Genomic DNA, 18,184 nt, shown 5'->3' with positions numbered 1-18,184 from the left:
GGATGGCACTGGTAGGATTGGGCTGCTCCTTAGGTCTGTGGGAGCCGGGACCAGTTGGCAATTTACTTGAAAGGGAGGGTGTGTTATCTCAGTGCTTGTTTGATCCCAAGATGTTGTCTTAGTTGTAAGGAGCCCTGATGACAGTGGTTATATGTTGGGCTGCAATCCCAACATCAACAGTACAAAAATCACCAGCTGCTCCCTGGGAGAAAGGGCTTTTTACAGTCTCAGAAACTCACAGGGGGCGGTTCTACCCTGGTTCAGTAGGTCACCATGAGTCGGGATGGCAGTGAGTTTGGTTCTATCCTAGTTGTGGGCTAGGGCGCTGGTGACCTTATTCTCCCCGTGGAGGGCCTTTCCAGCAGAGTGAGGTGCCAGTGTGCTCCTCACAAAGGCTAGAAGCAGTTCATCACCCAAGATTAAGCAGTTTGTTCTGAGGGCTAAGGATGACTTTTGGGGAACAGCAGGGGTGTGGGACAAGGTGTCTGGTCTTTTCCCCAAAGATGACTCCTTGCCCGGTTAATGCAATAGCAGCTTTCATCCTGCTGTGATTGGGTGTGACCAACCCCCCGGTGCAGGACATACTGCTCTGAGACCAGTCCTCCTCCGTTTTCTTCTCTTTGGAAAAGGCAGGTTTATTGGGTTGAGAGGAGTTAAATACCAATTGGTGCGTTGCCTTCAGATCAGGATTTAGTAAAGCTATGTAGTAGTGCTTCTTGTCTGACATGTCGCTCTTGCCCACCCTTCCGCCCCAGGGTGAGCCTCTCTGCTACAGACTGCTACATTGTGCACGAGATCTACAATGGGGAGAACGCCCAAGACCAGTTTGAATACGAGCTGGAGCAGGCCTTGGAAGCACAGTACAAGTATATTGTGATCGAGCCCACACGCATCGGCGACGAGACTGCCCGCTGGATCACTGTGGGCAACTGTCTGCACAAGACCGCTGTGCTGGCGGGCACTGCCTGCCTCTGCACCCCACTGGCCCTGCCCCTGGAGTATTCTCATTACATCTCCCTGCCAGCTGGTGTGCTGAGCCTGGCCTGCTGTACCCTGTATGGGATCTCTTGGCAGTTTGACCCTTGCTGCAAGTACCAAGTGGAGTATGATGCCTACAAACTGTCACGCCTGCCTCTGCACACACTCACTTCCTCCACCCCAGTGGTGCTGGTCCGGAAGGACGACTTGCACAGAAAGAGACTGCACAACACAATAGCATTCGCTGCGCTGGTGTACTGTGTAAAGAAGATTTACGAACTCTGTGCTGTATGATTTCAGGAGGGAAGGAAAGAACGCGAAACAGCCCAGAGACAACAGTACTCAGATGAAACAGCACAGCCTGGGAAGGTATTTGGTTAACATTTGTTATTTTTTAAAAATAACGATCAAGGTGTACCAGGAGGTTCTTTAGCTCATTACACTAAGGTGTGGACCTCTATAACCCAAGAAGGGGGTCTGAAGCTGTGGACATCTAACTGGGCAGTGGAATGCTGATGAAGCAAATGCTACTGAGGGGTGTGAACATATTTTGGGTAAGGGTGTCTAAAGTATATTGTTTAACTGTACCATCCAGAGCCAACCAGAAGCTATTGACCATTAAAATGAGTGTTTCAATTGCAGGTGTTTTCTCTCTTCATGCTTTACTTGTAGTCTGCTCTGGGCACATGCGAGGAGAGGGCCCCATGGCCTGCCTGCCTGCCCTCCCTACTCCTTGTGGCAGCTTGAGTTTCCACCCGCACAAGAGAAGGCTTTAAGAAGAAGGATAGCCCTGGATCCCAGGCAACAAGGCCTTCCTGAAGCCATGACCTTCCTTCTCCTGTTGTCCCCAAGGACAAAGTGAGGCAAGGTAGGGGGATGTATACCCTAGAGGTTGAGGTTCTCTTGGGTGCACCTGGGGCTGCTTCCCTAGAGATTCTGGCTAGGAGACAACCAGTATCTTTAAAGGACCAATGGTTCCTAGTGCACCCTGAGTCCACCTGGTACATGTTCCCTGTCTTTGAGAACAACCCCTCCTCTTGAGAGGAGGCTCAGCCTCTAGGAAGGTGTACTAAGCATTATCTACCATGCTCTTTCCAAGGCTCCAATGAATGAACAATCTCTTCTGCAGAGGCCGCACACCCTTTACCTTAAACCGTAACCTTCCCAAGGTCTTTGCTCCTCAGTCACCTTTAAAGAGCTATATACTGGTTTGTTTGGTTTTTTAGAAATTTCTGACCTAGTTTAAGCTCACCCACTAGAAAGGTCTGATGAAGAGGGAGGAATTCTTAGCTGGGGGAGCTTATAAGGTAGGGTGAGACTGGGCTACTTTGGCAGGAAGATCCAGAACTTTGGAAGATTTTAAAAAGGGGCCTTGGATGCCTAAGGATTTATCAAGTTTAAGTTTATGCCTACTCAGAACTCTAGGTGGCCAACGGTCTTGGGTTCTCTCTCTGTGTTGAAGGCCAATGCCAGGACCCTGGGGGGCGGCCTAAGAGCTAGCATTATAGCCTGAAGTGCAAGAGTGGTGGGTGTTTTCCTGGTACTTCCAAAATTGGGAGGTGCTTGGAGCAAAATCCCTCACCCTAATTAGTAACTAGGTGCCAGTAGTGTTGCTCCATGTGTTTCCCAGCAGTCCTGGATAAAGTGGTTTTTGTTGGATATATGAATCCAGAGAGAAATGGCATGTGATGCTTCCTCGCCAAGAGGAGGGGAGAATGAGGTGATGAGGTGAACAGAGGACAGGCCTACATGCTAAGAAAAGCACCAATGCAGAGCTTTCCTGCCTTTTAGATGCCAGGCTCCACTACCATTCTACCAAGAGCAGCTCGGCATTTCTGACGTGCTACCACACTAACAATTGTGAGCTGAAAGCAGGGACCACATTCGCATATGGCGCCTGTAGATACGCTCCCAAGGAACAGATCATGTAACACAGTTTTAGACATCCACTCACCTACACCCAGTTTAGAGATGGGTGAGTCTGTGAGAAAGGACAGTTAGTCAGGAAAAGTAGAGGTATGGGCAGGCACTCTGACCTGAGCCACTTTCCAGGCCTTGCTCTGCCCCTGGCAGTCTCTGGCTCTCGTGTCTACATCTGCTGGTCCTTCCAACTATCAGTGTCATATGCCATCCACTCTTAAGAGCACAGGTGGACAATTGTGAATCTGGAAAACAAATGGTCTTGTCTCTCAGCCTTTGGCTATGGCTTGATGCCAGAGCTTCTGTCCAGGGCAGTAAAACACCAAGAGACGCAAAGAGCAAAGGGCCTTTGAAATTTGCCATCTGGAGGTAGAACCAATTAAACAGTGTTTTCAAGTATTCTCAGTTAAGGATGACAGAACCAGGATGAAGACAAGATAAGAAAAGACAAACTGGTGCCGCAGCAGCACCCCTCTAGTGACACGTTTCAGACACTGGTTTGAACAATACATTGTGTCCCCAGAGCATCTCCTGACAGTGAAAGACCGGGTGGAGATATAAGCAAGAAAGCCTAGGGGGCTCTATTAGTGAAGCTTTTTGGCAATTCTCTGGGCAATGCTGTCAACTGATGTCAGTCAGAGTGACAGGAGTGTGGAAGTAGTTCAGGAACCCTCCTGCTCTCAGTTCAAGGTCTTGCTGCTGGTGGTGCAAGTGCAGGTGGGGACACTGGGCTGTCGGGTTTTTTTGCTGCTGGTGCTCACGAACATGTTGAGACTACAGATCCAGCTGCTGGCACCCAGCCTTCTCTACCTAGACTTAACAATTGATCAGTTTGCATTATATCCTTTTCTCTGTTTTTTCCATGTGTGGTAGATCAAATTTGAACAAAGTTTAGGAAGTAAATTGAATGTTGGTGTTAATTAATGAGCATACCAACAGTATTGCATGTGTGGGTTAGAAAGAGAGGAGGGGCTGTCTAGGTTGAGAGACTCATGTCCCAGGTGGTGAACTACATTTAAACAGAGTTCTTGGCGACCTGTTGCAATGGTTCCTAAAACCACCAATCTTAACAGGTGGTGTTCTTGTCTTTTGAGAAATTCCCTCAGCTTTGCTGACCACTTCAGTTCATGGAAAGAGTAGCACCTGGACATGATGCCTAAGTAGTGTTCTACAGGGACAGGATACTGTGTCTCTGTGTGTTATCAAAAACCTGCTATTAAATCAGACTCAGACATGAGATCTCTTTTTTTTGATATCTCTTTAGGGAAGTGTGTGCTGGCTCTAATTTTAATGACCACCCCTCCTTTCCACACGAGGAAGTCAATGGTAGACAATAGAAAATGGAGATCAATCATGGTTCAACCAAGGAGCCCTGGAATGCTCAAGATGTGTTGTTCATGGTCATCCACTCTCCCTTTCTCACAGCTAAAGCAATTTGCATAAGTTAAAGGTGAGAACAACTGGGCCAGTTAATGTCCAAGACCATTTCTAGGATCTGCTGATGCTGAAACTCAAATGAGTTTGGTCCTGTGGACCCTAGTGGACTATGGCTCCTGCCTGCTCTAACCATTACTTCATGCTTTTAGAGCCACTACCCATTTTGTTTACTTTACACAGGAAACAAGCCTTGTTGTTTTGGGTCCCTATTCTCTGCCAATAGGGCACCTGGCCAGAGGTCTCTAGACATGTTTTCCCAACTGGCAAATCTTAGACCCACACATAGACACATCCATTGTAGAATAATCATTCCCCCCAAAAGTACAGCCGTCCTACCGTATCTCTGGCCAGGATTAGGAGTCCTTGGATTTCTGCTCTTTTCGGGCCCTAGAAGCCATGAGGCTAAAGAAGAGTCCAGGAGTCAGAGTTCGAATGTAAATGGCCAAAAAAGGGAGCAGGTCAGACAGGATCACCTCTTTCTTCTTCCTTGCCACAGCAGCAAGGATATCTCGGGCCACCTCTGTAGGGCTCCTGGCCTGGGCTGTGGTTGTGTCCATAACTAAAATATACAGAACAAAACCAAAATGTAAACACAGAAGTGGGCTGGTGGGACCGTCAGGTGTACTATTGCAGTCCCCATCAAGTTCACATCACACAATATGGGAGGGAAGAGCCTGGGCTTTCCTAACAGTGGCAAGGACCAAGACAATTAGACCAGGGAGTCCCAGAATCAGTTTTAACCAACAGAGAACCTGACTACTTGAAGTTCTATGAAAAAGGAAAAAGGTGAAGGCCAACCCACATGGAGTCTCTAGGAGGAAGCCCCTCATACCACACCTGTGGAGTTTGGGGGTCTTTCTTAGATAACTTTACATATTGGAGCAGTTATTCCCTAGGGATACTGTGTGACCTGATCTGTTTTGGGTAGTACATTGGCTTCAGGTCTACCCCCAAATGGGAGGGATCAGGGCCTACATGTGCATATAAGCTCACTAAAAGCAAAAATGAAAAATGTAGGAGAGTACAGAGAACTAAGTTCCAAATGCCATGGTTAACTGGCTAGATTACAAGGAAGAACTCCTGCTTCATTTCAGATGTTAGACAGATGAGGGGGTTTGGGGGCACTAACAACCACCATTCATCTGCCATTTGTACTCACTCCAGTGACTTACATGATGCTGCTAGTCGTGCCCCCTTTATTTCAAATACCAGCAGGGTCACTCATGGGGAACAGGTTTCAATGGAGCTTCCATGCTTAAGAATTGACTCGGAAGCCTAGGCTGTCAAATTTTCAGGTATTTGCACTAAAATTTTTATGAAGTGTCAGAAGATGAGCCCCTTTGGTGGAAAACACTTAACTCTATCCAAGTCCTTAAAGTCAACTCTATTTTGAGGGTACAGCTCTCATTTTGACTTTAAGGACTTGGATGGAATAAAGTTTGGGGGACTTCATTTGCTAACGGGGCACAACTCCAAATGACAAGCAACAGCTGCAAACCTCCATTAATAATCACAATGTGGACTATATATCAAGTATGAATCTGGGAAAACTGGAATATACCAAGAATCTAGGAAAATTGGAAATGGCCAATAAGATTTTTTTTTAGTATTTAAAAAATGGCTTAAAGATTGATATCCTAATATAGTGAACTGAAGCCGACTGGTATCGACCATTTTGAATATGATTTGCTACATTAGGAATGATAGATTGAGAAAAATGGTATCACATTAATTGTCAAAAAGATTTGGAGATTTATCTTGAATTATACTGTGACAGAATAACAGCTATATGTCTATAAGAATGTACAGTTAATACAACTATTACTCAAAAGCATACACCAACCGGTAAAGCTAGTGATGAAGGAATTGAATTCTATAAACTTCAGTCTAAAATTGGTCAACATGCAATAAAATGCATTGATAATTATTGGCAGTTGGAACCAAAGACAATAGTTGGAGAACATGGCCTTGATGATATAAATGAAGTTGGAGATATCATGATAGAATATTTCAAGACTAATAACTTCTTAATGGCAAATACCTGATCAACAATATAAATGGTGGCTATACACGTAGACTTTGCCAGATAGAATACACAGGGATCAAATTGACAATATCTGTGAGCAAAGGCAATGAAGAAGCTCAATATTAGCAAGGCCAGGGCTAATTGGAACAGATCATCAATTCTCATATGCAAATTCAAGTTGCAATTTCAACAACAAAAAGTCCACGAGAGCCAAAATATAACATTGAGTATATCCCACTGAAATTTTGAGAACATATTTGACTCACTGGACAGAAGACTTGACGAGCTGTTGTTGAATGAGATCAAGAACATCATAAACATTTAAGAAAAGCGACTAAAGTAGTTAAAACAATTGGAAGAAATGATAAAGTAAAAGAGCTGAAAAGAAAATTTCAAAGGGCAGCTGGAGAATGCAGACATTACTGCAGACTGCCAAAGAACAGACAAATCTGTCTTGTGCTCCATGAAACAGAGGGTCAGCGATAAAGAAGGAAGATCCTCAACAAAATGGATAGACACAGTGGTGCAACAATGGGCTCAAAACCAACATGTTCTGTCGTGCAGTTGCTGAATCGGAGCCAACTCTTGGCACCTCAAACAAGGTTATAACTAATGCGCCTTCTTCCCTAAAGGTCTGAGCTTTTCCCCAAAGCCTGACCAGTTCTCGTGTCAATCTGGTGCCTGAGCTGCCTCACCAATGTCTATTCTCACCTGCCTCTGTTACTAGAGGATCACTGATGGTTACATATTTTTACATGCCGCCAGAGGGGATTTTGAAAAAGTCTGTATGAACCTTTGTTGCCCCACAGCCCTGTGCCAACATTCAGTATGGGGAGAAGTACCTAAGAGAGATGCGCTTGCCAAACGCAGGCAGGGCTTTTTGGAGCACAAGCTTGGTTGGCACAAGGCTGGGGATGGTGGGGCATGCAGACACACAAAGGAAGGGGCAGAGTCAGCACCAAAGTGGTGCCATGCACAGGTCCACTGTGATCTGAGTCATAGGAACCTCCTGGTCTCTCTGGACCTGGGTGCTGAGCCAGGTGTCTGCAGACCAGCGCAGATTTACTCTGAAGCCAAGGCAGAGGCTCTTAAAGGTTTTGCCCAGGTCACCCAGAAGACAGCTTTTGTTTAGTGCTCCGAGGTAGGCATTTCTCAACACACAGGCCAGGGAACCTCTTGGGTCAAGAAAGCTTTGATTTGTGAAGATGATCAACTTTAATCCTGATCCTAATGATACTCCTTGACCACAGAATCTGGAGATGGATTACTGGAGAGTTTTGAAGCATTTTGGCTTAAAGAGCTTTTTGTCTACCTCTCAACACTATTTCAAAAGCTGGATCAATGTTGCTTGGGCTAAAGGTGGCTCATGGTGGGAAAGTGAAGGTTACTCAACAAGGTTACCTTCTGCAACTAAGATCTATAGAGCAAAACTTAGAGGTAAGAGCCAAGCATGTGTCACAGTTCTTGCAGGAAGGAGCAGGCCTCACCTCCATATCTGGAACCATCCGCAGTAATGGCGTTTAGGGAGAGGTTAGTGTGAATGTAGCTTGGGCTGATCACAGTCACATCGATTCCATGCTGCTCCATCTCTGCACGAAGACAGTCGAAGAATGCTTGGGTTGCATGCTTGGAGGCTGCATCTGCAAAGGGGTGTGGCCAAGAGAGGTGAGTGCTCCGAGGTGGGACACAGGTCTCGAACCTATAACCCCACTCTTCCCCTTAGATTATAGCAAATTGGTGCTGCCTTCTTGGTTGTAATGGCACCACGTCTTTACTCTTAGGAAACATACTATTGTGTCTCCTGTCTCCATCTTTCTCTCAAATGGTTCATGGTGGGGGGAAAGTAAAACAATTGGGAGTTCTTTGCACTGCTCCTATAATTTCGGGAATTATTCCAAATTAAAAGTTAACAACAAAACTTAATGCCTAAGGTGTGTCTGTTAAGTACTAGACTGTTAACTGAAAGGTTGGCAGTTCTAACCCACTAGCCACTCCTCCAGAAGATTGATACCCCCAGGAACCCTGTGAATTGGAATTGAGTCAATGGCAACGGGTTCGATTTTGTGGGTTTCAGTAAAGCATAGGTCACTGGGTGGTAAAAGTGGATTGTGATCAGTTACTAAATTAAAAGTTATTGGTTCAAACTTACCTGGGGCACTATGAGAGAGCGCCCTGGCACTCTGCCTCTGTATAAAGATTACAGCCAGGAAAACTCCACGGAGCAGTCCTGTTAACAATTATGGGCTGGGGACTCACTCAATGGCAACGGGACTTTTGGATTTGGGTAATGTATTAGTCTGGGTACTTTAGGGAAACAAATCCACAGAAACTCATGTACAAGAGTTTTATAGGTAGTTGGGGGTATGTAGGTGCTGAATTTTCAAGCATTAAAAAAGTTTTATATAAAGGTTAACTGTGCATCAAGAAAACATCCCAACTCATAAAGCCCAAGCCCACAAGTCCAATATTCATCCATTAACCCATATGGTCCAACACCAGTCCACAAAGTCCTCCTCCATCTCGCAATGATGCTGACTGCAAAACAGAAGCAATGATGCTGACTGCAGGAGGAAAGCCAAGTCAGTGAACGTGTAAACATCTCAGCACTGGCAGGGGTCTCTACACGGCTGCTCCAGCACCCAGGGCTGCATCTGGGTAGGTCCATGTGGCTTCTCCTTGGGGATGTCTTTCAGGAAGTCAGCTTTGCAGCTGAAGCAGGGAACTGCTAAGGCAGTTGCACCCTGGTGCGACCATCACAATGCAAGAGACCTGAGAACTGGAGGCGAGGCTCACCGAGGCATTTATCTCTCCACCCTTCAATTAAGCCCACGTGTTTATCGGTGAGGTTGGCGCAATAAACTAACTCAGGTAAACATTCAAATAGTACAAAATGAAAATTCTGACTCAAATCTTACTCCCGAGTGAGATAACTTTTTTGTAAGTGCATGTGTCTGACACAGATGTATTTTATTATAGAAACGAGCCCACACGTTTCCCCTGCAGCTCTCCAGGCAGCCCCCGAAGACCCACACACTGCTGTGCTGCCTGGTTTCCCAGTCAGAGCTGGCTGTCCTGATTGCCGTGAGTGTGTCTAGCTGCTGCCTAAATGGTTCTGCCAGAGTCCCCTGTAGGTATGAGTGCATCTCAGCCAGTTTTCTGTGTGCCTTTCCTCTGACTACCAAGTGTGAGCCTTGACCAGAATACCAGGGCTTCCACCTCTGCACTCAACAGCAAGCACTCTGCCAGGAGAGCAGAATGGTCATCTCATCTGAAACCAATGCCCCCTGCTACTCGGGGATACGATCACTTTAGCTTTGAGAAGGGGCATCCAACCAACCAAAGGACAATAGACAGGGAAAGATCACAGACGTAGGGGGTTGCCAGAGGCACCACTTGGGTTCTGAGCTTGCTGTGGAGCCTTTGAGACATGGTGCCCTCAGGTTAGCTCACGGAGAGGAAATGGCTCCTATGGGCCATAATTGCACAGGTGCAGCTCTCTTGGGGGTCCTCCTTTGGGTTTTTAGGCTGTGGGGCCTTGGCTAGGTCGTGCTGATGACTGTCATGTCATGCCCTGTAGATCGAACTGCTATAGGCATTCCATGGATTGTTCCCCAAACCACTGACCAGCACACCACTTTACACTTACCCAGCAGGCAGCATCAGGCCGAAGCCTACATTAAGGTGGAGTGTGAGAATAATTTCAATCTTACGGGGCAAACTGAAAGAATATGAACAGAACTAAACCAAAACCAAACTCAATGCCATTGAGTCGATGCTGACTCTGATCCTATATGACAGGGTAGAACTGCCCCCTGCGAGTTTCCAAGACTAAATCATTATGGGAGTAGAAAGCGGTCCTTTTCTAGGTGAACAGTAGAGAAAACACTGCTATCTTTGACCCAGACTTATTTACTACTAACATGTTACCAGAGGAGGCCTGGTGGGGTAGTAGTTATAACCGTCAGCCACTCTGTGGAGAATGATGAGGCGTTCTACTGGTTTTAAAGAGCAGAGTCATGGAGACACACAGGGCAGTGAGCACTACAGCTTACTGATCTGAGGCAGTTATACTAACTGAATCTCCTCTCAGTAAGGACCCTGATGGGCAGGGAGGTAAGAAATCTGTCTTGGAGCAAAGCCAAACTGAAACCAACCCACAGCTGCTGAGTGCACCCCACTCTTCACTGGAGCAGACTGCAGCATCTCTGACAGTGCACTGCCGGGCTGGCACCGGGCTTGCGCCACTGTGCCACCAGTGGCACGGGCCAGACAGCTCTTCTAAAAGAATGAGCCAGCACTGCTGCCTGAAAGACAGTGGAATTGTCACATTTCCTGTTTAGATGACGGGTTACAGTGGGGTGGAAGTAAGCGCTAGTCACCGTCATTGCGGCCCTCAACAGGCAGGGCTGAGCAGCATCTGGAAGTAGACTTGGCTGTGATAAATTGGTGCATCCTCACAGAATGGAAGAAACGTATTCCCAGGACAAGTTCTGTAATTACCTTCAATATCTCAGAAACAAAATTCCAGAATCTCCGTGCTGGTGAGCACAATGGTGTACAGACATGATGCTACTTCACCCAATTCGTGCTCAAGTCTCCTCTCAGTTGTGCAGGGGAGAATGTGAACTGGAAATCAATTTGGCAGTTTCAGTTTTGAGTCTGACCCACTATTTCCTAAGGGAGCATTTGTGAACTTATGTCATTGAAGCCCTGTAGGAGTGCCCAGAGCAAGAAGCATTAGGGAGGGTTCTACACAGCACAGCGCTGTCGCTGTGCTCAGAGGCCCCATGGAAGAAATCCTCCTGCAGTCACCAGTAGGGAATGACTACAAAGGAAAGGTCATATCCCTTCAGCTCCAAATGGTGGGTCAGCTCCACTGTGCTGCTCCACTCTGAGAAGCCACGGGTCGAGTGAGCAAAGCACAAAGCAGAGTGCTATTTTTCCTCATTAGATGTGGGAGAGGGCGTTTGTCCACAGTAGTAACTAGTTATAGCTAAGATGTAGTGCTCCTGATAACACCCGCAGCTGTGGATTATATGAGGGGCCTGGTAGGTAGGGTTCCACGTACTTTACTCATAATACACATAATACAGCTCATTCATTTTCCCCATGCCTTCTGAGTTGGTTATTTGAACTGTCCACACTGTAAATGAGACCTGAGGTACAGAGAGGGGGGCACTGGTCCAGGGCTGCACAGAGTGAAGAGAGCAGCTGAGACTTTCAGTCAGGTTTTGTCTCCGGAGCGCATATTCTGTATGGTGTCCTTCCTTTAGTGCTTGAATCCCGGACAGTAAACATGTATGATCTTTACAATCAGATGGAAAAAAAACAAACCAACCAATCAAACACGAGAACCAGGGGGAAGTACTCACAGGCCGATCGAAAAGGTATGCTGATTTTGCCCTGGATACTGCTGATCACGACAATGTGGCCTTGTTTCTTCTCAATCATAGAGGGCAGAAGTGCTAAGAAAAGAAGGCTACGCTTTAGAGGGTCATTCCCTGTGGTTCGTGGCTCCTGACACCAAGCAGCTGGAGCTATTTACTGAGTAATGAAGCCCTTCAGTGTGGAGAATGTGCTCCACTGGAACTCTGAAGTCCCTACGCCTAGCATTCTGCAGGCAGGGAGGAGAGAGAGCCCAGAGGCCTAGACCTTTCTACAGCAGCTTATGTCCCAGCCCCTCCCCCGACTGTAGTCTGCTGGATATGAAGACAGCATGGAGGCACTACTGTGCAGATGGAAATATCACTATGGAGAATGAGTCTTGGAGCTATAAAGCAACAAGACAATGTACATAAATGGTCAGAAAAGCATTCAGCCCAGTTCTAAGGACAATACCCATTTGGGGGTAAAGTAGAGGGCAGGGACAACGGCATTAAGCTAGAGAGTCCAAGTAAACAGTAGAACTCAACAGGGATTTCCCCACTCTTTAGAAAACCTAAATAATTTACCTTTTGTTAGAGCAACTGGGCCAAAGTAGTTGGTCTCCATCACTCTCTTGTCCACAGCTGTGCTGGTATCCATGATGGCGCCACGGTAGCTGATCCCAGCATTGTTGATCAGTATGTCCACATGGCCAAAGCACTGCAGAATCTTGGCTGCTGCTCCAACAATGGCACTGGGGTCTGCCAGGTCAAAGGCCACTACGTACGGCTTATACACCTTTACCTGGTCAGTCAAACACAACAGACACCAAATTTACCTTCTGGGTATAGGGGTCCTGGAAGTGGCCACTGAGCATGGGTGAAAGGCTGAACAGTGCCCATGCCCAACCCAGGAAGCTTCTCTGACAGAAAATATCCAGGCACCAGGAGCTAGCCACAACCCTCGTTAGCGACACAGCTGAACACAGGACTCTTACATGGGTAGAGCTTACAGGATGCGTGCAGAGGCGCCCTGTCCCACAGTTGAAAAGCAGTGGCCTGCTTAAGACAGGTAGTCAATTCACTTTTTAAAAAATGAGAACAGTTTTGATACATTCCCTACGTGCCAGGCACTGGGACACAGCGGGAAATAAGACAGACATGGTTACTGCTCTCCAGCGGCTCATGGTGCAGAAGTACAGACTCTTTAATTATAAAGAAAACCAAAGGAAGGGCAGGCGTGAGAGAAATTAAACACGGAGTACTCTGAGTGAGATGAGCGGGGTTAGCTAGTCAAGTGGGAGGTGCAGGGCTACTCCACAGAGGACACTTCCCAACGCCAGTAAATGGTAGCCAGGGTTTCAACCTAGATGGCACCACCAGGGGCACCAGACTGCTAACTCACCTGTGTGGTGCAAGAAGGAGCCAAGCCTCTGGTGAGCTCATCCAGGACTTCCTTGTTACGGCCACAGAGCACCAGCTTAGCACCCGCAGCGTGGAAGACTTTGGCGCATTCTAAAAGAAAAGAATGCTTACTGCTGAGCAAGTGTGTGCCCTCTCTCATAGGGGGCAGCTGACCCTACTGTACTTCAGAGCTGTCATGTGTGAACCCTTCTAGGGACCGGAAGGCCTCCTGGAGCATGGCTCCAGGCCAGAGCTGTTCTCATGCTACCCTTAGAACGCTCCATCACAAGACCAAGGGCAGAGCAGGGCTGAGCACTTAGTATTGTGCTCATGGTGGCTTTGTTAAACCTTGAGCACTCTTATGGGCATTATCTTGATCCCACAACAACCTGGTAGTAGCCATGGCTCCCACACCTGGTCTGTAAGGCCTGAACTCTAGCAACCAGCAGGCTATTTCCCAGGTCATTTAGTGCAGGGGGCACAGGTGTGTGTGGGGTTCTGGAGGGGACTACAGAGCATTGCACTGAGAAGGACAGGCCTTCTTAAGGACACACAGCTTTCGTTCGTTTAGCCAGAGTGCTGTGGCAGTGGATACGGAATAACTGAACACCGGATGGCCGTGTGCAGATGCCATTGCACAGAATGTTGGGGGGGCCAACAGGAAGGGCTTGGGGAGGGGGAAAAAATGAGAACAAATTATCATGAAGGGTGCCAATGGAGGGCCCTGCAATTTCCAGGTAAGAAGTGAGGAGAACCAGAACCACGGCAGGGTGATTCAGAAGGTAAGTGGGGCAAGCACAAGATCCATCACAGAGGTTCTGGGGTTACTTGTGAATTAGCCACAGTTCATGGCCACTATGTAAAAACCAGGCTTTTCCTCCATTTTATCTCCCCATCTGGATTTTTCTTATAGCTGTGAGCAGCTCTGGGCTTAGCCACAGGCCTCCCTCTCAGTCAGTACAGGCCTCCTGTTACCTCTTAGCTCTGGGGTCAAAACTACTGGGGAAGGGCTGTGGTCAGAGGAAGCCCACCTTGGTCAATCTAATCCCCTATTGCGGGGGCTTGTTAATAAAAATCACAATGGAAGCATTATTTTTGCCTTTTTATAAACATGTTCTAAAAGCAAACTAGTGAATATTAAAGTGCATAAGCATAAAGAGACATTGTCTATCCTCACCCTGAAGTATTACATAAAGTGCCTCATGGCAATGTACTTCCATAAAACTAGTCATTAAAAACCCTATGGAGCACAGTTCCAATCCAACTCACATGGGTTTGCCCTGAGGTCTCATCGCCCTCAGTGGGAAAGCTGCCAGTGAATCACGGTGGTCCAAGTGTCTCAGTTATCACATAGGGCTTGGCCCCACTCTGAAGCTAGGCCAAGATCAGAGAGGTCAAAGGCCCAGCCAGTAGCATAAGCCTGAGAACAGCTGTCCCAAGATCTGATAAGCCGTCAACGTTCACCTGCGACTTTGTCTAACATTCACAGAGGCATGTCTGTGGACCCTCTTTCCCCAAAGCCTTCCCTCACGCTTCCCTGTTGCCATGTACCCTGGAGCGTTATGTGGTGGCACAATCAGGCTGCTGCTGGTTCCTGGACCAGCCTACCTTCACTTAGTAGCTCTGACTCAGCTTTGAGACCTGAAGACTGAGCTCTTGAACCAGAGAGGTGTGGAGTTGCATCTCGGCTAGGCCCTTTCTAATCAGAAGTCATGCCTTCTTTGAATCGTAGCTGTGAAAACTGAGCTAATACATGTAAAACATGTAGTGCCCAAACATGGCAATATAAATATGCCATGTTACCGCAATACAAAAACACTGCCTGTCTCTCCCTTTCTCCACCAGACTGTCTTACAGACAGACATCTCCACCAGAAGAAGTCTTACAGGGAAAGGGGTCCTCGTAGCCATCTGTCTGTCCTGCCATGTGGCACACAGGACATGAGAAATGGTGGGCTGAACAATAACCCCCAAAGTCTTACTATGCAGGTGATCCAAGGTGCCTCTTGGCCTTTCGTCCCTGGAGCAGAGCTCCAGTGCAGCAGCAAGCTGCAGAGGGGTGTGAGTGAATTTGTGGAAGGGCCAGGGATCCCACATACCATGCCTCCAAAGTATGTATGGGGAGAAAGACAGATGTGCCCAGCTCATGAATGGGCCCTCTAGATTGGGCCTGGGTCCCAGGACACATGTTTACTGGAGTGCGGCACCACTGAAGCCCTTGTCAGGAACAGCTGAGTTCCACTGCTTGGTCTACAACTCTGTTGAGGCTGTGCTGTGGCAATGGTCACCGCATGGTCTAAGCCCATGGAAGGGGTGGGAACAGTGCACACTCAGGACAGACAGGCAAGGTCTAGGAAAATCCATGTCTGCTTGACCCTTGTACAGTTAAAAGCACTGTTTTGATTAGTCACTTGTATTTGAAAATTGGACTTTTCCCACGGGGAAATCCCATTTCAATAGTCGCTGGAACTGAGCAGGGGATCCCCTAGGAGGGACAGATTACCCCCAGGTGTCACTGTTTGCCTGGTCTTCTAACACTGACAGTGTTAGAGGTCACTTAAGCTGCTGCTGTTTTCCGGTTATATAGCGAACAGGCCGTACTGCCTATCCCCACACTACCCAGGCTGTCCCGCTTATAAGCCCTTCCAGCCACTGTGGGCATCTCAGCTGGGGCACCCTTAGGACCCACCTTTGCCGAGCCCCGAGGTGGCACCCGTGATGACCACGACAGAGTCCTGCAGGCAAGCTTTCATGCGCATCCGCCGCAGCAGCTTGAAAAGGCTGAAGATACCCACACAGCCACAGAGCAGAGGCAAGAGGGCCATGGGTGTGATCAGGCTCATGACCTGCATTTTCAGGAAGACTCCTCCTAGAAGAGCAAAAGTCATACATCAGTGACAAGACAGGCTCAAGCTATCCAATGAGCCCAGGCTCATTGTCCCCTTCAGGTTACCAGTGCTCTGTGACAGGTATTTTATCCCCCAACTTATGTGGGGACATCCAACAGCCCAGCCACAGACTTCAGATTACCCCCAAAGGCATAGAGTGGGCCCTAGAATATGCTGAGGCTGGTGGTGTGTTTGGAGCTCAGCACCAAAAAGCAAGAACAGAAGGTAAGTAGTGGTGGGTCAGTGCTTGCCTGAGTCTCCCTCAGAGATCAGTGAAGAGAACTTTAATGCATATTTATGAAACTAGGAAAGGGAGAAGAAAAACACAATTTCTCAGACTTCACTCTAAGCTGAAGCTATGGAGGGATGGACCCTATGCAGGATCACCTTTAGGTTGCAAAATGGTGGCCCACAGATGCACCATATTCACAGGATCTCACAATGCCCAAAGGAAACCTGGTGCAGGATATGGAACCTCTCTTTGCCAAGCCGAGGTACAGGTTCAGGCTATTAACATAGCTCCTTGCTGAGCACAATGAATGGCCTGCCCTCCCATCAGAGTGTGTGCAACAGTACAGCCCTCTCTCCTCCATTCTCTTAGCTGCCTAACCACGCCGACGGGCCCAAAGCTACAGCTAACAGGGGAGACACAGAGATAAAAGCCGAGTTAGTGAGGTTCCCCATCATATTCCGTAACTCTAAAGGAAATGCCTCGTAGGGCCACCTGACAAGGGGGTGAAGTTTACTAGACAAAAGTCCACCCCCAAGGCATCCTTAAAGGGCATGTAAGTCAGACTGGAGCTTGACAGTCATCAGATGAGAATAACTATATGAAATCCTCATCCATCTCACTGCCCATTTTTCTCTCCTTAACCCAAATTGTTTAAAGAAACTGCCTTGCCTCTTTTCCCAAGCCTGGCCTTGGTGATGTAGCAGGGCCAGGTACTGCAGAACATCAGATGCGTTTACCTGTCACAGTAGTCCTGAAGTTCACCCTCAGGTGGGCTGTCCTGTTGCCAAGCTAAATTGCCCATTGCAGGACACTCTGGTTCTAACTTGAGTGGGCAAACTGACTTGTTTAGAGTCGGATTCAGTATATGTGAAGTATAAATGCAAATAATCAGCAAGGAGTGGAACCCTGCTTGAAGAATTCTGTAATCCCAGAGACCAGGGGTGGGGGCCCTGCTCATAGTGCTTATCCTTGTGGGCCGGCACTGTGGTGCTCACACAACCGAGGATAACTTGACCCATTAGGTCCGATAGCTAGGCGTCACTCTATATACTTGGGCTCATGGAGACCAGAGCCCTTTCTGTCAGTCCCATTTCAGACCTGCCTCTGGAGAGGCTATGGGGGCCAATGACTTACTGATAGTCCAGTAAAGCAATGGCTTTGGTTACAGAGGTGATTTTAAGCCAGCCTGGCTGGATCTGTAGGCTCAACCGCTAACCAGCTTGAGGAAGTACCCTAACTTTTTTTGGATTTCAGTATTCCAATCTCTATAAAGCCTGAAGGGCCCGACTGGCGCCCACAGGAAATCTGTTAGGGAGCACAGTGAATGTGACACGCAAGCAGTGCCTGGCTCAGGATAAGCTCAGTACATGAACGGCCGGCATGATTCAAGACAGCTGTGACTTCCAAGGCTACCTGGAAGATTTCCTGTAAATCAGTTTATTTTTCCAAAAGAAAATTCATTAAATGTATAGCTTAATGAAATTTCCTTTTGTATCTTCAGAAACCTTTTAGTTAAAATTTAAAAAAAAAATCATTTTATTGGAGGCTCATACAACTCATCACAATCCACACATCATCCATTGTGTCAAGCACATTTGTATATTTCTCCCTCATCATTCTCAAAACATTTGCTATCCAATTGAGCCATTGTTATCAAGCTCATTTTTCCCCTCTCTCATGAACCCTTGATAATTTATAAATAATTATTATTTTGTCATACACTGTCTGACGTTTCCCTTCACCCAACTGTCTGTTGTAGATCCTTGTAATTGGGTCTCCCTTTCTCCCCCGCCTTCCCTCAACCCTCCTGTAGTTAAATTTTTAAGTAGGAAAATGGAAAACACTTGATAAAAAAATTCAAGACCCTATGATTAAACTTTGTACAAAAAACTGGCCAGGCCATCCGTTAAGATGGTAACTACGGAGGCCACTGGAGA

General features: G+C 47.3%; 2 protein-coding genes across 5 annotated transcripts in view; one reads left to right on the top strand and one right to left on the bottom strand.

Moving 5' to 3' along the window:
• Positions 1 to 1,619, top strand: part of TMEM11 (transmembrane protein 11) — a 20,112-nt gene extending 18,493 nt beyond the window's left edge. The window contains exon 2 of the mRNA XM_004709187.2: positions 756 to 1,619. Coding sequence (XP_004709244.1) covers positions 756 to 1,272 — 517 coding nt within the window. The 3' untranslated portion in view covers positions 1,273 to 1,619. The remainder of the gene's footprint in view (positions 1 to 755) is intronic.
• DHRS7B (dehydrogenase/reductase 7B) overlaps positions 1 to 18,184 on the bottom strand; it is an 83,748-nt gene that overhangs the window by 13,390 nt on the left and 52,174 nt on the right. For 3 of the 4 annotated variants that reach the window (XM_004709186.2, XM_045293286.1, XM_045293287.1), the window contains exons 2-7: positions 15,817 to 15,996; positions 13,130 to 13,239; positions 12,313 to 12,529; positions 11,734 to 11,826; positions 7,849 to 8,001; positions 4,672 to 4,894 (exon numbers count right to left, since the gene is read on the bottom strand). In XM_004709186.2, the coding sequence (XP_004709243.1) occupies positions 4,689 to 4,894; positions 7,849 to 8,001; positions 11,734 to 11,826; positions 12,313 to 12,529; positions 13,130 to 13,239; positions 15,817 to 15,979 (942 nt within the window). In that variant the 5' untranslated portion in view covers positions 15,980 to 15,996 and the 3' untranslated portion in view covers positions 4,672 to 4,688. Of the gene's footprint in view, positions 1 to 619; positions 4,895 to 7,848; positions 8,002 to 11,733; positions 11,827 to 12,312; positions 12,530 to 13,129; positions 13,240 to 15,816; positions 15,997 to 18,184 lie in introns of those variants that run through there. The other variant, XM_045293285.1, reaches the window with a different exon arrangement.

Source organism: Echinops telfairi, unplaced genomic scaffold (genome assembly GCF_000313985.2).
Source record: "Echinops telfairi isolate 266 unplaced genomic scaffold, ASM31398v2 ScPeMD7_2010;HRSCAF=2546, whole genome shotgun sequence".
Classification (NCBI taxonomy): domain Eukaryota; kingdom Metazoa; phylum Chordata; class Mammalia; order Afrosoricida; family Tenrecidae; genus Echinops; species Echinops telfairi.
The sequence above is the reverse complement of the archived record's forward strand: the minus strand, read 5'-3'. Positions and strand labels throughout refer to the sequence as shown.